Genomic DNA, 23360 nt, shown 5'->3' with positions numbered 1-23360 from the left:
TATTATAGTAGTTATATTCTTGTATATAGGAGCAGTATTATAGTAGTTATATTCTTGTATATAGGGGCAGTATTATAGTAGTTATATTCTTGTATATAGGTGGCAATATTATAGTAGTTATATTCTTGTATATAGTGGCAGTATTATAGTAGTTATATTCTTGTATATAGGGGACAGTATTATAGTTGTTATATTCTTGTATATAGGGAGCAGTATTATAGTAGTTATATTCTTGTATATAGGGGCAGTATTATAGTAGTTATATTCTTGTATATAGGAGCAGTATTATAGTAGTTATATTCTTGTATATAGGGGCAGTATTATAGTAGTTATATTCTTGTATATAGGGGGCAGTATTATAGTAGTTATATTCTTGTATATAGGGGCAGTATTATAGTAGTTATATTCTTGTATATAGGTGCAGGATTATAGTAGTTATATTCTTGTATATAGGGGCAGTATTATAGTATTTATATTCTTGTACATAAGGGGCAGTATTATAGTAGTTATATTCTTGTATATAGGGGGCAGTATTATAGTAGTTATATTCTTGTATATAAGGGGCAGTATTATAGTAGTTATATTCTTGTACATAAGGGGCAGTATTATAGTAGTTATATTCTTGGTTATAGGGGGCAGTATTATAGTAGTTATATTCTTGTACATGAGGGCAGTAATATAGTAAGTATATTCTTGTCCATAGTAACATTAACTTTAATGTATACAAACCTTGAGACTTAAGTACCATGGGAATACTCCAATTACTCCAAATGCCAAGTGTAGGGACTCGTCTGCATCGCACCTCAAATACCAGTGGTGAGCAGGACTCTGGGACATCGAGAATGACATAGTTCTTCTCTACAACCACATAACACTGTATAGAAATGGAAAGTTAGTTTCTGATAATGACAAAAGCTGAGATTCAATCAGTTTCATCTAAGAGAATTAGGGATGTCCACAGTCTTTCACCTAGAAATTAAACTATACATTTCTATAGTGGGTCGGATAATCGTTTATTTTATAGAAAGTTTCAAATCCCCTTCTTCATTCTTGCGCTTCCAGCCCCCACTAGAGGGAGCTCACTGTATACAGATTTATATAGCTAGTAGTGCTGTCAAGGGAGCTTTATAATTTAATGTGTAGTCAGCTCCCCCTGGTGGCAGCTGCAAGTAGTCAGAATTTGATAATTTTTTATGTGAGCAATATGATTACCGCAAAAACTTATTTGATGGTCCATTACGCTGTACTGCAACAATAGGCCGCTGTGACAACAGGTTAGGGTGACCTTCACCACTGATTGCTCTGTGGTCCAAAACAATTTTTGTATTTACATTTCTCTTAATTAGTAAAAGTTTCCATTATAAGGTTTACACTTTGATGAACACATTATAAACCCCACACGATGCTCTTTACAGACTCTCTCCACCATGACAGGCTTATAATAATGAGGCCACTGATGACCTGCTGAGTTAAGTGACGGTGTCACAATCTCAATAACATATTAATGGAGCCTCGTTGGAGCGTGAAATGCAGGTTTTTACCGGTGTTGAGACGTTCTCTGTTGTGTTCAGATAATGTTTCACTTGACACAGAAATCCGCCGGATGTGGACGCAGAACCGGACCAGAGAACTTTTAATCTTCCATCATTGGTTATCTCTGCCCGCAGGTCACTTGGAGGATACGGCCTAACTATGAACAATAGGAATATTATCAATAAGTTGCTGCAATATAAATAGGAGAGGTCTTTTCGGAGGCACGAGGTACCTATTCTACAATATATGAGGAGCTCTTCTCCCACGGGTTTTCGAGTTTTAGGCTTGGATTACACAGAAATACCTGGTCCCCTACAAGTTGCAGTAAAATCGTGGCATTACCATAATCTAAATGTTTCCCTATATGAAACAAGGAAAATTACCGCAATAAATCCAGCCAGGTAGGATCAATGATCGCAAGTTTGCCTGAGAATGTGTCCCTTAAGGGCATGACCACACATGGCGGAATTCCTCCGCAACTGTCCGCATCAATGCCGCACCTAATCCGGGTTGCGGATTACGGCTGCGGATCTGCACAAAATGTGCAGAAAATTGATGCGGACTAGCTGCTGCGGACTGCGGGAAAAGTGCTTCCCTTCTCCCTATCAGTGCAGGATAGAGAGAAGGGACAGCACTTTCCCTAGTGAAAGTAAAAGAAATTCATACTTACCGCCCGTTGTCTTTATGACGCGTCCCTCCTTCGGCATCCAGCCCGACCTCCCTGGATGACGCTCCAGTCCATGTGACCGCTGCAGCCTGTGCTTGGCCTGTGATTGGCTGCAGCCGTCACTTACTCTGAAACGTCATCCTGGGAGGCCGGACTGGAGACAGAAACAGGGAGTTCTCGGTAAGTACGAACTTCATTTTTTTTTACAGATACATGTATATTGAGATCGGTAGTCACTGTCCCGGGTGCAGAAACAGTTACTGCCGATCGCTTAACTCTTTCAGCACCCTGGACAGTGACTATTTACAGACGTCTCCTAGCAACGCTCCCGTCATTACGGGAGCCCCATTGACTTCCTCAGTCTGGCTGTAGACCTAGAAATACATAGGTCCAGCCAGAATGAAGAAATGTCAAGTAAAAAAAGCAAGACGCATCCGCAGCACACATGACATGTGCATGACAGCTGCGGACTTCATTGCGGAACTTTGAATCTCCATTGAAGTCAATGGAGAAATTCCGCCATGAGTCCGCCACTGCTCCGCAACAGACAGAGCATGCTGCGGACACCAAATTCCGCTCCGCAGCCTATGCTCCGCAGCGGAATTGTACGCATCGTGTAAACGAACACTGCGAAATTAAAGTGAAAGTCAATGTAGAAACGGCTCCGCTGCGGATTAACGCTGCGGAGTGTCCGCAGCGGAATTTAAGTGCAATTCCGCCATGTGTGAACCCGCCCTTAGGGTCAGTTCACATTGATTTTTTTTGCTACTGATTTTGACTTGGAAACCGCGTCGGAATCAGTGCCAAAAAAACAGGCCAAATCAACCCGCATTGATTTTAATGGGAGGCAGAGGCGTTTTTTTTTCGCAGATGTCCTTTCTTGCTTTGGTTTACGCCTCTGACCTCCCATTTAAATCAATGAAAGGCAGGAAAAACCGGCAGCGCTAGTTTCTGAGCATTTTTCACAGCGTTTTTTTGCCCGCGGTCCTTGCATTAGCGTCAATGGCTGCAGACGAAAAACGCCCTGAAAAAATGCAGAAAATATGTGCAGGCAGTTCAAAATCTGCCTCGAGATTCCTGAAGAAATTCTGAGGCAGATTTTTCCTGCCTACGAAAAAAACTCAGTGTGAACAGGGCCTTAGGGAAAAAAATGAGGTTCTATTGCTGTAATCCCATGATTTTATTGCGACCCACAGGCAGTTGGATTAAGGCCGTAACCCTATGGAAATAATGAAAAGACCTACAACTTTCTAATATACTTTGTGTTTTAATTCCTCACTATTTTCAAGCTCTATGCTTGCTGTCATTGAATGAAACATGATTGTTTACATCCAGAGGCTGAAAATCTATATAGACCAAACACTTCTCACAGCTGAACGTTTGCTACAGTTTCATGCAGTCTAGACAATCCTCTGAATTCAAAACATCTGTAGCACAAATCCCTCTCTAGTCCTGATCTGGCGAAGATGAGGGGTGTCGATATAGAAGGTGCAGATGTAAGGCTGGGTTCACACTACCTATTTTCAGGCGTATGCCTCGTTTTACGCCTGAAAATAGGGCTACAATACGTCGGCAAACATCTGCCCATTCATTTGAATGGGTTTGCCGACGTACTGTGCAGACGACCTGTCATTTACGCGTCGTCGTTTGACAGCTGTCAAACGACGATGCGTAAATGGACTGCCTCGGCAAAGAAGTGCAGGGCACTTCTTTGCCACGTAATTTGAGCTGTTCTTCATTGAACTCAATGAAGCACAGCTCAAGATTTACGAGCGTCTCAGACGGCTCGCAGAATGCAAGGAGGAGCATTTACGTGTGAAACGAGGCAGCTGTTAACAGTCTGTCTTTTCACACGTAAATGCCTCTCATCGTGTGAACATACCCTAAGGGTATGTTCACACGCTGAGAGGCAGTTACGTGTGAAAAGACAGACTGTTAACAGCTGCCTCGTTTCACACGTAAAAGCTCCTCCTCGTAATTTACGAGGCGTCTGAGACGCTCGTAAACCTTGAGCCGTGCTTCATTGATTTCAATGAAGAACGGCTCAAATTACGTGGCAAAGAAGTGCCCTGCACTTCTTTGCCGAGGCAGTAAATTTACGGGTCGTCGTTTGACAGCTGTCAAACGACGACTCGTAAATAACAGGTCGTCTGCACAGTACGTCGGCAAACCCATTCAAATGAATGGGCAGATGTTTGCCGACGTATTGCAGCCCTATTTTCAGACGTAAAACGAGGCATAATACGCCTCGTATACGTCTGAAATTTGGCCGTGTGAACATACCCTAAGGGTATGTTCACACGTAGTCAACCAAAACGTCTGAAAATCCAGAGCTGTTTTCAAGGGAAAACAGACCCTGCTTTTCAGACGTTTTTTACCAACTCGCATTTTTACCAACTCATTTTTTTACCAACTCGTTTTTGGAGCTGTTTTCATTGGAGTCTATGAGAAAACAGCTCCAAAAACGTCTGAAAGAAGTGTCCTGCACTTCTTTTGACGAGGCTGTATTTTTACGAGTCGTCGTTTGACAGCTGTCAAACGACGACGCGTAAATAACAGGTCGTCTGCACAGTACGTCGGCAAACCCATTCAAATGAATGGGCAGATGTTTGCCGACGTATTGTAGCCATATTTTCAGACGTAAAACGAGGCATAATACGCCTCGTATACGTCTGAAATTTGGCCGTGTGAACATACCCTAAGGGTATGTTCACACGTAGTCAACCAAAACGTCTGAAAATCCAGAGCTGTTTTCAAGGGAAAACAGACCCTGCTTTTCAGACGTTTTTTACCAACTCGCATTTTTACCAACTCATTTTTTTACCAACTCGTTTTTGGAGCTGTTTTCATTGGAGTCTATGAGAAAACAGCTCCAAAAACGTCTGAAAGAAGTGTCCTGCACTTCTTTTGACGAGGCTGTATTTTTACGAGTCGTCGTTTGACAGCTGTCAAACGACGACGCGTAAATAACAGGTCGTCTGCACAGTACGTCGGCAAACCCATTCAAATGAATGGGCAGATGTTTGCCGACGTATTGTAGCCCTATTTTCAGACGTAAAACGAGGCATAATACGCCTCGTATACGTCTGAAATTTGGCCGTGTGAACATACCCTTACAGTCACACCCAGGCCCAAAGACCCCTCTACCAGATCAGAAGACACAAGTATTTTACATGGCTCATGGTAGGGCCTGTTACAGATTTTGCATTGGGCCCAAAAGGCTTCAAGTCTGGCTACAATGTATTGGTGCAGTTAAATATGTATATGTCTGGAGTGCATAGTATTTAGCTCATAGAGGATTGCCTAAACTGGAAACAATTGTAACAGACTCTAAGCTGTGAGTAGTAGGTCTGTACAGGTTTATAGCTTCCGGTTGTAAAAAATAATTTTACCAGCAAGCAGAGATTTTGAAAATGGCGAGGAATGGAAACACATTGTATATAAACAGTTGCAGAATTTTTCATTATACACGGAATAAACTTTATCTATATAAAATCGTTATTTATATTAAACAGAAAAACGTTTTTCCATAATATTCATGGTAGTCGTATTTGGAGGACCAATGCAATATCGTCCTTTAGCTCTGCAATTCAATACCCAATGACGATATAACTTCAGTCGGTGATGGATGGTAAGACTGGTGCAAAATATTGGGTCACTTATGCCATTCCGTTCCGCTAAATATGTGAACAGAGCTTTATATGGAGCATTGACATGTTATTGACCTGAGTCCGGTGGGCGAGATGTGAGAGATTCGCTCCTCCAAGTGTTACGCATTACATCCAGACCATTATCCAGAGATGTGTCTGTCCAAGAGGCTGGAGACACCGGGCAATTAACACTAATGATAATATTCATCAAAGTCTTCAGGGGCGCTCTTCATGAACGCCATAAACTGAAGACAACAACACAATTACTGGGAATGCGATTTCAGCACCACCAAGGGGGCATTTATGTATCGCTTAAGGTCGTGTTCACATGTAGTTAATATTTTTTCATTAATAGGAACTTAACGGAATGCTTGACTAAAGATGTCTTCAAAGATTGATAAATGCCTTCACTAGTAGATGCGAAAGATAGATAGATAGATAGATAGATAGATAGATAGATAGATAGATAGATAGATAGATAGATAGATAGATAGATAGATAGATAGATAGATAGATAGATAGATAGATAGATAGATAGATAGATAGATAGATCATAATAATCATTGCCTGACTAATGGAAATCTGTTCAATTGGTTGGACCAATGTTTCCCGTTTAAAGAGTGAAAATCTCTAGTAATCCATTATTAATGACATGTAAATGATTTCTTGGTGAATTGACCAGTATAACATGCCCGGCGATTATCACGAGACTGTCACTCTATGGAGCACTCAGGATTCTGTACATTTTATCCTTTTCTGTATAGATTATGCATTAAGAAGTGTCACTTACTAATAGCAGCGGTTCGCAGCAGCATGGGAGGGGAGCGCAGAGATGTGACAGGGATGAGGATTTCCATCCACAGGATATAAGACTCATTGCATGTGGCAGGAGAGATGGAGCACTCACACCGCTCATGTCTGGGGCATCTGCAATCAGCTCCCATTTTATGCTGATCCTTGTCATCCCTATATAAATGTAAAGGAAATCTCTGAATATTTTATACATCCAGGACACAATCCATCACAATGATGTGTGATTAGTGAGACGTCACCGCTATCCTACCAATCTATAGGCACATACCGTATATATGAGCACCACTAATGTGAGAGACGGCTTCATGAATCACCCCCATGCTGAACAGTAGAAAGCCTGTGCAACTATTAAGAATTGCCTCAAGGAATGGACTACAGATAATCAAACCATATCTTATACTCCATTCACATCCAGAGCTGCATTTAAAATTCTGCTGAGTTATTGTTAGCACTCAGGTTGCAGGGCTTTTCTGCTATCATTTCAGTTTAATGCCATTGTGAATTCCAAGTAGGAAAGATGAAGAGATGAGCGAATCATGTCTCATACTCTAATCACAACCCAAGCTTCATTTGGAATTCTATGAGTTTTCTGTCAGATCTCAGGTTGCAGGAAATGTCTTCTAGAATTTAAATTCAACACTATATACATGTATAGGAGTCAGATCAGCTTTAATAACGGGAGAGACTTGAATGTACCTCTTCATTAGTCCTGCAGCACATTGGCTCTAGGAAAGAGTAGGATGAAAAAAAAAAATGTGTGTTATACTCCATTCACATCCAAAGCTGCAGTCAGAATTCTGCTGGATTACAGTTAGTTCTTCAGGACATGGAAAGATTCGTTATCCAACTCCCATTACGCATACAGAGGGCTAATTATTTAGCAAAATATGGGATTCATGTCTAGCTGATTTGTCCAGTGTATTTTTTCTGGCTGACGCATTAGTATAAAGGGCAAATTGACTCAATGAATTTATTTATAGAAGGGAAAATGATGGCTTAGGCTACAGCTAGAAAGTGACTTGTACCGTAAAGTTTCTGTCACCTGGTATATCAATGCAGCTTTGGATGTGAATGGAGTATAAGACATGATGTATTTCAGGAAGTGGCATACCCCCACAAATTACCATTATAGAGACTTTCCCACTACAATTCACCTACAAATACCAGTCTCACCTCTATTATCAACTTGTTATTTCTATCCAGCTGCTCCAGAAAACTGGCCACTCGGCTTTCCTAAACTCCTGAACGGTAAGTTTATAGTTATCCAATCAAAACTTCCTCACTTGCTGTTCAAGAGTTGAGGAAAGTTGGATAAAAACCGCAGTAGAGGCTGTAATGTTATTGCTGTACTCTTGTCAGAAAGATTTGAATATCTTACCATTTTGAAGATCTCTGTTTGCGGTCAGTGAATGGGAACATTTTTGCTTACATCTAAAGGCTGAAAACCTGTACAGACCTAAAGGGGTATTCCCAACTCAGACATTTATAGCATATCCATGGGATATCTACCTGCATCTATCAGGCATCTATGGCATGTCCTGTGAATATACCATAAATGTAGGAGAAAGGAATACCCCTTTAATACTTCTCACAGCTGAGAGTTTGTTACACTTGTATACAATCTAGACAATGCAATGTGAGCTAAATACATCACACATCAGCACACATTGATAGTTTGTTACAGTGTATCAGTGCAAGTAACACAAATCAGTCAGCAAGCAGATGTTCCATTTTAAAGCCCTGTTCCCACAGTTTTTTTTTACACTTTTTTTTCTGTCTAAACCGCGGCAAAAAAACGTCCGAAATTGCCTCCCATTGTTTTCAATAGGAGGTGGGGGCATTTTTTTCCCGCAAGCAGAAAAAAATGCTCCCAGGAAAAAGAAGCGACATGCCCTATCGTCGTTTTCCGCCTCAAAAACCCATTGAAATCAATGGGAGACGGAAAAAATGCTGCGAACAGCCAACACGTTTTTTGACACGTTGTTTCACGCATTTTATGTCAAAACCCGCTCACGGTTTTTCCCTTTGCCATTGGTAAAAAACGCGTCAAAGACGCGCCAAAAATCGTGGCAAAAACTTGTCAAAAACCGCGATAAAAAACTCCTCTGGTGCAAAACCACTTTAAAAAAAACTGAGCTGATTTTTCCAGGCAGAATTTTCTGCCTGCAAAAAACCCTGTCTGAACATAGCCCAACTCTTCATTGTACAATGATTGAATATAAAAGGTTGAAGTTGCTCCAGATCTTTCGACACACTACGTAAATAAAGGATATGTAAACGTTTGCAAATAATTTTTGACCATTAAAACAGTTTATAAAAAATAAATAAAAAAAGACCGGACAATATGTAATGTCGTGACCTCAATAGTGCGCAGTCCGGAGCTCTCAGGGAGAGATTTCCTTCTGCTGCACATATGGAACAGTACATTGCATTTCTACTCCGGTTTTCTTGGAAAAGCACAGATTCTGGAATCTTGGCATGTTAAATATGAATCGTTCACAGACGAGTGCGTAAAACGGACAACGCTCTGGTTTGAATCTTTATTAATCCCCTGCAAGGATACACGCTGTTCCTTTTGGCTAACCTCTAATGTTCTGTGTTCATGTGGCCGACAGATTGAAAGATTGAAATAATTCTACTCGTAGCTCAAATGTTGTGTGCGCTCAAAAAAATGAAAAAAATAACAAAAACAAAAAATTTAAGAATCCGACCACCATGAACTAAATTGTGGCGATAAAGAGCAAAAAGCCATAAAAATCTATAATTGATGTAAACATAATGCAAATGATTCAGATTCCCAATTTCGTCTTTTCATCGTGGGTCCTCATCCCTTCAACCTCAAAAGAATCAGTTTAAAAAAATACCCCTAAGGCCCTAACTTGTGTATACAATGGCATGATAGAAAAAACCTTTCACGCCTCTTGCACACGACCGCGTGTGCTGTCCGAGTCCCGTCAGCGATCCGAGGAAAGAGAGGACATGTTTTATCTTTCCTCGGATTGGAGACTCGGACCATTTTTCACGGACCCGATTCACCCGCTCAAGTGAATGGGTCCATGGGGACTATCGGGTGCCACTCATATGCCGTCAAAAATTGAGTGGCATAACGGTCGTGTGCAAGAGACCTTAGGTCTTGTTCACACAATGCAAATTTGATGCAGATTTTGCCCTGGGGGTCTAGAGACTGATCTATGATCTGTAAATGGAATCCAGTCTACAGAATGTTCTAAATTAGAGGGACGACCGCTCGACCGCTGCTCCACTCAAAGTTCCCCTCGCTGCGGTCATGCAGTAAGGAGGAGAGGGGGGTTTGGGACCCCTGTTCTCGCAATAGGTGAGTGTCATAGCAATCAGATACCTATCTTGTGGATCGGTGATATATGCCTATTCTGGAAATACCGGAAATTCATGGCAAAAAAAAAAACGTTTATTAGGAAGGCCTTTTCGTCAGACAAATAAATTACTGTTCTCCATTGCTGCTTTTTTTTTTCTTTTGTTTTAAAGAATATTTGCAGATGTGGGGGTCATTCTCGTTTTACTAGTTGGTGTTGGTCCATTGATATACAGCATGAGCACTTCCAGACACTGGCGGGCCAGAGGGGAAAATGCCCATCAGTCCCGGAGCTGGAGGGAAGATATCTAGATAGGTATAGTTCTGTTTTAATTAAAAATAGGCCTAATTTATTAAAACTGACCTTGTTGCCCATAGCAACCAATCAGAACTCAGCTTTAATTTCTTAAACTGCTGTGGAAAAATGAAAGCTGTTCTGTGATTGGTTGCTATGGGCAACAGGGTTCATATGTCAGTCAGGCCATTTTGATAAATGAGGCCCAATTGCATTTCCTATTTATTAATTGGGTGATTATAATCTAATATTATAATTTTATATATTGTACGTTTCAGCACATACATACTCACCTTGCATAATATAGATGAGGCATAAACTCGATGTTCATGAACGTCTCCTGTGGGATATATTGTATCTCGCAGGTAATCCGGGAAGTATTTTCTCCCATAAAGCACTGCAGCTGCCACGTGTGATCTGTCATGTGAAGAAATACACGTCTTATAAGTACAAGCCAATTGGTTTGGGAAATATAGACTTTGATATACTCCAGAGATTTAAGGGACCCCCACCTACTGTGTGTGATTTATAATAGTGGTGTCTTCTTATATGGCTGGGGGGCTTTTGGGCCCGCTCAGGCACCAGGGCCTGGGTGCGACTGCTATCTCTGCACCCCCTCTAGTTACATCTTGGTCTGGTTTAGAAAACCCATTTTCAAATACTGTATTATGAATTTCTAAATTAATAGAAGACGATCCCCCGTAGCCAGAGTGACAGAGCAGCTACAAAGAGCATCTTTCGCTCTGGAGGAAACATCATGTCCTGCATTACACAGACAGCCATTGATTTACATTGGAGTAGTGTAATTCTACATTTCCCCTGTGGTGGCACTGCAGGGTATTTGAATACTTGCTGCCAGGTTCCCCCGGCAGATTACAGCTGATCGCTGTGGGTCTCAGCAGCAAGACGTTGGTGGAACCTTCTAAGATTTTTTTTTTTTACATAAGCCTCCCCATTCTTTAACATTACTAAAGGGATTCTTGTTATATATCAAGTTTAATGCAAATGTCCACCGCTGAGAACCATTTTATAATTCACATATAAAATTATTCTATGTAAAAAGGTAAGTGATTTTATAAATACATTAAATTACTCATGTTGTACTGATCCTTATTTATACCCTGTGTTATACTCCAGAGCTGCACTCACTATTCTGCTGGTGGAGTCACTGTGTACATATATTACATTACTTATCCTGTACTGATCCTGAGTTACATCCTGTATTATACTCCAGAGCTGCACTCACTATTCTGCTGGTGGAGTCCCTGTGTACATACATTACATTATTATCCTGTACTGATCCTGAGTTATATCCTGTATTATACACCAGTGCTGCACTCACTATTCTGCTGGTGGAGTCACTGTGTACATATATTACATTACTTATCCTGTACTGATCCTGAGTTACATCCTGTATTATACTCCAGAGCTGCACTCACTATTCTGCTGGTGGAGTCACTGTGTACATACACTACATTACTTATCCTGTACTGATCCGGAGTTACATATCTGTATTATACTCCAGAGCTGCACTCACTATTCTGCTGGTGGAGTCACTGTGTACATACATTACATTACTTATCCTGTACTGATCATGAGTTACATCCTGTATTATACTCCAGAGCTGCACTCACTATTCTGCTGGTGGAGTCACTGTGTACATACACTACATTACTTATCCTGTACTGATCCGGAGTTACATATCTGTATTATACTCCAGAGCTGCACTCACTATTCTGCTGGTGGAGTCACTGTGTACATACATTACATTACTTATCCTGTACTGATCATGAGTTACATCCTGTATTATACTCCAGAGCTGCACTCACTATTCTGCTGGTGGAGTCACTGTGTACATACCTTACATTACTTATCTTGTACTGATCCTGAGTTACATCCTGTATTATACTCCAGAGCTGCACTCACTATTCTGCTGGTGGAGTCACTGTGTACATATATTACATTACTTATCCTGTACTGATCCTGAGTTACATCCTGTATTATACTCCAGAGCTGCACTCACTATTCTGCTGGTGGAGTCACTCTGCACATACGTTATATATATTACTTATCCTGTACTGATCCTGAGTTACATCCTGTATTATACTCCAGAGCTGCACTCACTATTCTGCTGGTGGAGTCACTCTGCACATACGTTATATATATTACCTATCCTGTACTGATCCTGAGTTACATCCTGTATTATACTCCAGAGCTGCACTCACTATTCTGCTGGTGGAGTCACTGTGTACATACACTACATTACTTATCCTGTACTGATCCGGAGTTACATATCTGTATTATACTCCAGAGCTGCACTCACTATTCTGCTGGTGGAGTCACTGTGTACATACATTACATTACTTATCCTGTACTGATCATGAGTTACATCCTGTATTATACTCCAGAGCTGCACTCACTATTCTGCTGGTGGAGTCACTGTGTACATACACTACATTACTTATCTTGTACTGATCCTGAGTTACATCCTGTATTATACTCCAGAGCTGCACTCACTATTCTGCTGGTGGAGTCACTGTGTACATATATTACATTACTTATCCTGTACTGATCCTGAGTTACATCCTGTATTATACTCCAGAGCTGCACTCACTATTCTGCTGGTGGAGTCACTCTGCACATACGTTATATATATTACTTATCCTGTACTGATCCTGAGTTACATCCTGTATTATACTCCAGAGCTGCACTCACTATTCTGCTGGTGGAGTCACTCTGCACATACGTTATATATATTACCTATCCTGTACTGATCCTGAGTTACATCCTGTATTATACTCCAGAGCTGCACTCACTATTCTGCTGGTGGAGTCACTGTGTACATACACTACATTACTTATCCTGTACTGATCCGGAGTTACATATCTGTATTATACTCCAGAGCTGCACTCACTATTCTGCTGGTGGAGTCACTGTGTACATACATTACATTACTTATCCTGTACTGATCATGAGTTACATCCTGTATTATACTCCAGAGCTGCACTCACTATTCTGCTGGTGGAGTCACTGTGTACATACACTACATTACTTATCTTGTACTGATCCTGAGTTACATCCTGTATTATACTCCAGAGCTGCACTCACTATTCTGCTGGTGGAGTCACTGTGTACATATATTACATTACTTATCCTGTACTGATCCTGAGTTACATCCTGTATTATACTCCAGAGCTGCACTCACTATTCTGCTGGTGGAGTCACTCTGCACATACGTTATATATATTACTTATCCTGTATAGGATAAGTAATATAATATAATGAACTTTCAAATAGTGCTCAAGGGGAGGACATAGACTTTATCTGCATTGCTTTCCTGTGCATTACCCACACACCTACAAGATGTGGATCTGAAGGAAACATAATCTTCTTTAACTCCACATAATCCTCATGAATTGTGTTAGAATTGTGTCCTGTCCCATTCCAGAGGCAAAAGAAGCCATTTTCTGCGGTTTTGCTGTGTTCTACGTTGATGCAGGAGAAATCCCTCTGCTTTACAGCTCCATGCTGCTCAGCAGCCACTTCTGGTGTCTGACCTTCCAGTGGTGGGGAATATAAAGATGCATTGGTCAACAAGTACGAGAGATAGATTCCTGAGGGAGGAAGTGTGATCGCCTCAGATGAGACCAAAGATATTGTGAGACATTCTACAAAAAAAGAATTAAAAAAAAGTATTATTATTAGCAGTCATACTAGGAAATTACTATTTCTTTACAGATTCATAGCAGTAGTTTCCAACCTGCATCCCTCCAGCTGTTGCAGAACTACACTTCCCAGCATACCCTGACAGCTCGTGCCTGTCAGGGCATGCTGGGAGATGTAGTTTTGCAAGAGCTGGAGAACCACAGGTTAGAGGGACAAGTCTGTAGGATCTCTATGTCAAGTCTTCTGATCTTTAAAATGTGAAAGGTCTTAGCAACTCCCCCCCTTTCATACGTTAGTTAAATTATTTAACCCCTTCCACTGTTATTGCAGAAGTTTCCCACAGAAATAACTTTAGACACTACCTTAGTTATCGCAAAAAAATGTTATACGTTTATTTAAAGGATATGAAAAACATGTTTTTAATTGCTCCAATGCATCTAAAATAAAATACAATATAACTTTACAAATAGTCTTGACTTAAAAAAATCTTCAACCGTTTTGAGTATACAGCTCTCTTGCCGACCTATGTGTTTTCAGGGTATGTTCACACGATTAACAAAATACGTCTGAAAATACGGAGCTGTTTTCAAGGTAAAACAGCTCCTGATTTTCAGATGTTTTTTGAGCAACTCGAGTTTTTCGCGGCATTTTTTAGCAGCGTTTTTCGCAGACGTTTTTGGAGCTGTTTTCATTGGAGTCTATGAGAAAATGGCTCCAAAAAACGTCCCAAGAAGTGTCCTGCACTTTTAGGCGCCGTATTTTGACAGCGACGCGTAAAATGACAGCTCGTCTGCACAGAACATCGTAAGACCCATTGCAAGCAATGGGCAGATGTTTGCCGACGTTTTGGAGCAGTCTATTCAGGCGTAATTCGAGGCGTAAAACGCCTCCATTACGCCTGAAAAATGGTCATGTGCACATACCCTTAGGCTGGGTTCACACGTGGCGGAATTTCACTTAAATTCCGCTGCGGACACTCCGCAGCGTTAATCCGCAGCGGTGCCGTTTGTCTATTGACTTACACTTTAATTTAGCAGTGTTCGTTTAGACGAGGCGTAAAATTCCGCTGCGGAGCATAGGCTGCAGAGCGGAATTTGGTGTCCGCAGCATGCTCTGTCTGTTGCGGAGCAGTGGCGGACTCATGGCGGAATTTCTCCATTGACTTCAATGGAGAGTCAAAATTCCGCAATGAAGTCCGCAGATCTTATGTGTGCTGCGGAGCGTATTGTTTTTACTACCATGACATTTCTTCATTCTGGCTGGACCTATGTATTTCTAGGTCTACAGCCAGACTGAGGAAGTCAATGGGGCTCCCGTAATGACGGGAGCGTTGCTAGGAGACGTCTGTAAATAGTCACTGTCCAGGGTGCTGAAAGAGTTAAGCGATCGGCAGTAACTGTTTCTGCACCCGGGACAGTGACTACCGATCTCAATATACATGTATCTGTAAAAAAACATATAAGTTCATACTTACCGAGAACTCCCTGCGTCTGTCTCCAGTCCGGCCTCCCAGGATGACGTTTCAGTGTAAGTGACGGCTGCAGCCAATCACAGGCCAAGCACAGGCTGCAGCGGTCACATGGACTGGCGCGTCATCCAGGGAGGTTGGGCTGGATGCCGAAAGAGGGACGCGTCACCAAGACAACGGCCGGTAAGTATGAAATTCTTTTACTTTCACTAGGGAAAGTGCTGTCCCTTCTCTCTATCCTGCACTGATAGGGAGAAGGGAAGCACTTTTCCCGCAGTCCGCAGCAGCTAGTCCGCATCAATTTTCTGCACATTTTGTGCAGATCCGCAGCAGAATCTGCGACGCAGATTCTGTGCGGCATTGATGCGGACAGTTGCGGAGGAAATCCGCCACGTGTGGTCATGCCCTTATTGTTCCAGATTGCAAAGAAACCCTCTGTGGCGTTTGAAACTGCAGTCATGTAGGTGTTTGTTTTTAGTCTATGATCATGGAAACATATAGGTGAGCTTAGGAGCCGAATCATGTTCATGTCTGAGGGTATGTTCACACGCAATGGCTTCAGACGTAATTCGGGCATTTTACGCCTCGAATTACGTCTGAAAAAACGCCTCTAAAACGCCTACAAACATCTGCCCATTGCTTTCAATGGGAATTACGATGTTCTGTTCCCACGAGCCTTTATTTTACGCGTCGCTGTCAAAATACGGCACGTAAAATGACGGCTCGTCAAAAGAAGTGCCTGTCACTTCTTGGGACGTATTTGGAGGCGTTTTTCATTGACTCCATTGAAAAACAGCTCCAAAAACGGCCGTAAAAAACGCAGCGAAAAACGCGAGTTGTTCAAAAACGTCTGAAAATCAGGAGCTGTTTTCAGGCGAAAAAAGCTCCGTAATTTCAGACGTATTTGGCGTTTGCGTGTGAACTCCATTCACATTCAAAGCTGCATTCAGAATTCTGCTGGTTGCGAAATCTAACTGCGGAACTGTCATCTGAGCTCTCACAATGCAAAGTACTTTGGTAACAGGAAGCCAGCAAAACTCTAAATTTATCTTTGGATGGGATCAGAGTGCAAAATAGACTAAAATAAACTACAAGCCCCCACACCTTCTTCCAGAGAAGTCATTATGGTATATTGCATATGGAGTGGGCCCGTCCACATAGGTTATTATAAAGCCTAATTACACTTATAATAATCACTATGCATTAGAACTGAGCCACGTACATGTATTGATTCATTCTTCAGCGTCAGGCATTTCATGGGGATAGTAGAATACAGATGGATTGAGCCTCGGAGAATGTAAAACATATCACTAATCCCTGGGAAGTAGTTCTGTCAGAGCATAATAAGAAATCACACACGGTATTCTACTCTGCATCCTGACACACTGCGACGGTCGCCCAGGGATATCACCGGACAATCAATCCATCAAATATAAACAGTTATAAGTGCGATGTCCTGTGTGACTCTATATTGTTCGTCACATTATTATCATATAATAGCTCTGCTAATGACCCATCTGACACCTAGCGATGGCAGCGATTCTGTGGGCCGAGCCAATATTCTGCCTATTCATTAGGAACTGGTCATATCACAATAGTGTAATCACCCGCTGTAGATAGATAGATAGATAGATAGATAGATAGATAGATAGATAGATAGATAGATAGATAGATAGATAGATAGATAGATAGATAGATAGATAGATAGATAGATGATAGATAATAGATAGATAGATAGATAGATAGATAGATAGATAGATAGATAGATAGATAGATAGATAGATAGATAGATAGATAGATAGATAGATAGATAGATAGATAGATAGATAGATAGATAATGAGATAGATATGAGATAGATAGATAGATAGATATGAGATAGATAGATAGATAGATAGATAGATAGATAGATAGATAGATAGATAGATAGATAGATAGATAGATAGATAGATAGATAGATAGATGATAGATAGATAGATAGATAGATAGATAGATAGATAGATAGATAGATAGATAGATAGATAGATAGATAGATAGATAGATAGATAGATAGATAGATATTAGATAGATAGATAGATAGATAGATAGATAGATAGATAGATAGATAGATAGATAGATAGATAGATAGATAGATATGAGATAGATAGATAGATAGATAGATAGATAGATAGATAGATAGATAGATAGATAGATAGATAGATAGATAGATATGAGATAGATAGATAGATAGATATGAGATAGATAGATAGATAGATAGATAGATAGATATGAGATAGATAGATAGATAGATAGATAGATAGATAGATAGATAGATAGATAGATAGATAGATAGATAGATAGATAGATAGATAGATAGATAGATAGATAGATATGAGATAGATAGATATGAGATAGATAGATAGATAGATAGATAGATAGATAGATAGATAGATAGATAGATATGAGATAGATAGATATGAGATAGACAGATAGATAGATAGATAGATAGATACAGTGGCGTAACTACCGCGGTAGCAGCAGTAGCGGCTGCTACGGGGCCCGGGGCTTGAGGGGGCCCGGTGGCGCCGCTAGCAGCCGTTATGGCTACTACAGCGGTAGCGTCGCTACTGTGGGGCCCGCGACGCCGAGCCTTACACAGGCCCTCTCATGCCTGTAGGTGTCGCTAGCACAGGAGGGGGCCCCAGTGCTAGCGGCAGCCAAATACATGTATTCGCACTGAATGGCCGGGCATGTTCCGTGCCTGACCATCCAGTGCCTTACAATGACACTGATTGGCTAGCGGCGCGATGACATCATCGCGCCGCTTCCATGCTTAGAAGGTGCTGATTGGCGGGGCAAGTCATTCTGCCCCGCCAATCAGCGTCATTGGAGGACGCTCGTTCAGCTCCTGCAGACATGCTCAGAAGAGAGCATGTCTGCATCGCCAGTGAACAGCGTGGGAACCGGAGAATGTGAGTATGTCAAGTTTTTGTTTTTTTCCCCTCATAAAAATGTGAATGGCATTATCTATAGTGGGGGGGGGGGGGTCATCTTTATGTGGGCTATTATATATAGGGTTCTATATGTGGGGCAGTAGCTACAGGGGGGTCTATATGTGGGGCAGTAGCTACAGGGGGGGTCTATATGTGGGGGTGTGGGCCACTATATACAGGGGGCTCTATATGTGGGCCATTATATACAGGGGGCTCTATATGTGGGCCACTATATACAGGGGGGGTCTATATGTTGGCCACTATATACAGGGGGCTCTATATGTGAGCCATTATATACAGGGGGCTCTATATGTGGGCCACTATATACAGGGGGGGGTCTATATGTGGGCCACTATATACAGGGGGGTCTATATGTGGGCCACTATATACAGGGGTGGGTTACCTGTGGGGCACTAGCAACAGGGTGGCTATATGTAGTGCACAGTCTACAGGGGTGGGCTATATGTGGGACACTATATACAGGGGGAGCTATATGTGAGACACTATGTACAGAGGTGGGCTATACGTGGAGCAAGAACTATAGGGGAAGCTATATGTAGGGCAGCACCGTGGCTCAGTGGTTAGCACTATTGCCTTGCAGCTCTGGAGTCCATATGTGGGCACTATCTATAGGGGCTTCTATGTAGGTCACTATCTACAGGGGCCACGTTGTGTGTTTGTGACAGTTATATTTAGATGTGTTGAGAATTTTAACTTTGTTTACAGGTGCAGAAATGTTTTAAAAGTGAGAAGCTGAAGACATCTGAACGGAAAACTGCAGAAATGGGTCATGCCCGGGAGAAATCCATCATAGATGTCTGAACCGGAGGGAGAAGAAAAGAACTAGAATCTGAGACGTCACCGGTGAGTCACTTAATGTAAATGTTTATTCTGCCTCTAATCAGTAATGTAGTCACTGTATGATCTGCAGCGAGATGATGGTGATAGGATTTTTTTTGTGAAACCGCATCTCCCAGCATATCCTTATCATTGTTCAGGCCATGCTGGGAGCTGTAGTTTTACGCCGTACAAACCTATACGCAGTGGCGTAACTACCGCTATAGCAGCCGTAGCGACTTCTACAGGGCCTGCAGCATGAGGGGGCCCGTGCCACCCGCCGGCACGGCCCCCTCCCATGGCAGCAGGCTCCGCTAGCAGCCGCTATGGCTGCTACAGCACGACGCCACTGAAGGGGTTGTTCCTACATAAGACATGTATCCCCTAATCACAGGATAGGGGATACATGTGTGATCGCTGGCAGCGATAAGGAGAACGGGGGACCGAAAGTCCCCCCTAAGTTCTCCATGACAAACCTCGGACTTCCGGGGTCTGTGTCGGCAGCTCCGTAGAAATGAATGGAGCGCCGGTCGCGCTTGTGCGCATGCGTGACCAGCGCTCCTTTCATTTTTATTGAACTGCGCAGACGCCGGAAGTCCGAGGTTAGTCATGGAGAACTTCGGGGGACTTTCGGTCCCCCATTCTCCTTATCGCTGCCAGCGATCACACATGTATCCCCTATCCTGTGGATAGGGGATGCATGTCTTTTGTAGGACAAACTATAGGCCGTTTTTTTTTGGGGGGGGGGGGTACATTGCGTTATCTACAGAGGGGTTCTGTATGGCATTTTCTAAAGGGGGGGCTGTATGGCATTCTCTATAGGGGGGACTGTATGGCGTTATCTACAGGGGGGCTGTATGGCGTTATCTACAGAGGGGGTCTGTATGGCGTTATCTACAGGGGGGCTGTATGGCGTTATCTGCAGGGGGCTGTGTATGGTGCTATCTATAGGGGGGCGCTGTGTGGTGGAATCTATAGGGAGGCACTATCTACAAAGGGGGGGGGTTGCGTGATACCCAGCAGAGGGGGGGCCCTAGTCAAAAGTTTGCTATGGGGCCCAGTCTTTCCTAGTTACGCCCCTGGATAGATAGATAGATAGATAGATAGATAGATAGATAGATAGATAGATAGATAGATAGATAGATAGATAGATAGATAGATAGATAGATAGATAGATAGATAGATAGATAGATATGAGATAGATAGATATGAGATAGATAGATAGATAGATAGATAGATAGATAGATAGATAGATAGATAGATAGATAGATAGATAGATAGATAGATAGATAGATAGATAGATAGATAGATAGATAGATAGATAGATAGATAGATAGATATGGGATAGATAGATAGATAGATATGAGATAGATAGATAGATAGATAGATAGATAGATAGATAGATAGATAGATATGAGATAGATAGATAGATAGATAGATAGATAGATAGATAGATAGATAGATAGATAGATAGATAGATAGATAGATAGATAGATAGATAGATAGATAGATAGATAAATGTTTTTTCTTACCGTGAAGCAGGGCTGCCAATATCCATTGCAGGACCATATCTTCTTGTTAAGGACAAGCCTGAAATACATTATGTGATTTCTATTAAACAGGACAGCAGTAAACTTCCTCCATGACCGGCGCCGCGCATCAACATTCCTCCAGCATACACCAGGGTTTTATTGATGAATCCATTCCCTCTCACAAAGATCCAAATTAACCCCCGTGTGAATGACTTCTGCGCCCCCAACCCAGTCATCCTCTGGCCCTATCTAATTATCATATTAATTCAGGTGATTTATGTTTCCTGCAGATTGTCACTTATAGGGGGGGGGGGGGTAATTTTGTATGCATTGGTAAAGACCTGTGTGAATGAGTTATATGAAAGATCAAATACACTGGGCACAATGAGAGACGGGAACCTATTTATATATATATAATTAGAGTCTCACAACACAGAACACGGAAGATGTAACCACATACAGACCAAGAAATATATAACTAATTGAAATTATATGTAACATACACCACACAGGAGAGCTGACAGCTCCTCTATACTACACCACACAGGAGAGCTGACAGCTCCTCTATACTACACCACACAGGAGAGCTGACAGCTCCTCTATACTACACCACACAGGAGAGCTGACAGATCCTCTATACTACACCACACATGACCTGCCTAGGTAGAGTCGTGTGTTACCCTTAGACCATACTATCCCCCACCCCCATTTAGTAAAGACACATGACACCGAGGTTGGATGTGAAATGGCCACAGCAGCCGTTTATTAATTTCACAGTTTTATAAAAACAATTTAAATCCGAAACATTCGGATAACTAGTTAGGAATCCACCAGAGAATTCCTCCTAATAATTCACATGACCCAACATGGGTCAGAATCATAAATAACAATTAAACGTTAACATTAACCCGAGCAGAGGAAGTCCTTGAAGCCCCTTCAGATGTTCCTTTCAAGAACACACCGAATTAGCCATCTGCAAACCACCAATTACCTCCAGCCGTAAACCAGCTCGGAAGCACCGTTCACCTCTGCAGATGGCTCCAACCACTAGAAGTCCACTTCAAGGGGATAACACCCGATGAAGCCCTCAAGTGATATACCGACCACTAGAAGTCCACTTCAAAGGGATAACACCCGATGAAGCCTTCAAGTGATATACCTTCTACCAGAAGACCACTTCAAAGGGATAACACCCGATGAAGTCTTCAACCATGTACCTTTTTTGGGGGACGCATACCCCCGATGCGACCCCCCCACCATTTTGTACTGACTGGCCTCAAGGACTCCCCCCGCCAGCTGCCATGACAACAGAACCTACTCCGGAAAAAAGAAAAACAAGTTAAATAAGCACACAAAATAACACACAACACTCATAGACGGACGTACATAAGACCTAAGGAGTAACAAACCAAGGGTGGGAGGGTGGGAGCTTGCTTACTCTGTGTTACTCCTCCCGCTGCTTCCGGCTCAATGCCGAGAAACAGCGGGAAGCGCAGTAACAGCCCCCCCCGTCCCCCTTAACTCCTCCCCGTCCCTCCTTCAGCTCCTTCCAACCCAACTTTCCCTCACCTCATTAACCCTTTCCCTACCAGGACGGTCATGCCGGCTTCCCTTAACCCTGCGGCTGCGTCCAGCCTCTTCTTGACCTGCCTAGGTAGAGTCGTGTGTTAACCTTAGACCATACTATCCCCCCACCCCCATTTAGTAAAGACACATGACACCGAGGTTGGATGTGAAATGGCCACAGCAGCCGTTTATTAATTTCACAGTTTTATAAAAACAATTTAAATCCGAAACATTCGGATAACTAGTTAGGAATCCACCAGAGAATTCCTCCTAATAATTCACATGACCCAACATGGGTCAGAATCATAAATAACAATTAAACGTTAACATTAACCCGAGCAGAGGAAGTCCTTGAAGCCCCTTCAGATGTTCCTTTCAAGAACACACCGAATTAGCCATCTGCAAACCACCAATTACCTCCAGCCGTAAACCAGCTCGGAAGCACCGTTCACCTCTGCAGATGGCTCCAACCACTAGAAGTCCACTTCAAGGGGATAACACCCGATGAAGCCCTCAAGTGATATACCGACCACTAGAAGTCCACTTCAAAGGGATAACACCCGATGAAGCCTTCAAGTGATATACCTTCTACCAGAAGACCACTTCAAAGGGATAACACCCGATGAAGTCTTCAACCATGTACCTTTTTTGGGGGACGCATACCCCCGATGCGACCCCCCCACCATTTTGTACTGACTGGCCTCAAGGACTCCCCCGCCACCGCGAAACAGGCCTTGACCACCTTAAGCCTGTGAGTTCCTCCACACCACCACCGCCCTTTCTATGCCTTCTGCTATCGCCAAGCTCCAAAGATCAATGCCAACCTCGGTCAGATGAACCCCGTCACTTCTCCAGAAATTCCCCACTCCTGACTCCAAATCCCTATGCCTCACGCAAATGCCCCCGTTCTTTGCCACAAAACGAGACACCGCCCGGTTAACTTTTATGCGAGGCTTATTGACTCTCTCCACCGATCTAGCTAACCGCCAATGCTTTCTTGGGACTATGTCCGACCACACTACCACCAACTTG

The 23360-nt window shown here is 42.4% G+C and overlaps 1 protein-coding gene across 2 annotated transcripts in view; it reads right to left on the bottom strand.

The window, feature by feature from the left end:
• LEPR (leptin receptor) overlaps nt 1–20799 on the bottom strand; it is a 49668-nt gene extending 28869 nt beyond the window's left edge. The window contains exons 1-6 of one of the 2 annotated variants that reach the window (XM_075832779.1): nt 20763–20799; nt 13646–13957; nt 10583–10706; nt 6641–6816; nt 1542–1690; nt 730–874 (exon numbers count right to left, since the gene is read on the bottom strand). In XM_075832779.1, the coding sequence (XP_075688894.1) occupies nt 730–874; nt 1542–1690; nt 6641–6816; nt 10583–10706; nt 13646–13957; nt 20763–20799 (943 nt within the window). Of the gene's footprint in view, nt 1–729; nt 875–1541; nt 1691–6640; nt 6817–10582; nt 10737–13645; nt 13958–20762 lie in introns of those variants that run through there. The other variant, XM_075832777.1, reaches the window with a different exon arrangement.
• Nucleotides 20800–23360: the final 2561 nt, after the last annotated feature.

This window comes from Rhinoderma darwinii, chromosome 7, assembly GCF_050947455.1.
Source record: "Rhinoderma darwinii isolate aRhiDar2 chromosome 7, aRhiDar2.hap1, whole genome shotgun sequence".
NCBI lineage: Eukaryota > Metazoa > Chordata > Amphibia > Anura > Rhinodermatidae > Rhinoderma > Rhinoderma darwinii.
Note: the sequence above shows the minus strand (reverse complement) of the source record. Positions and strands in the feature narration are given on the sequence as shown.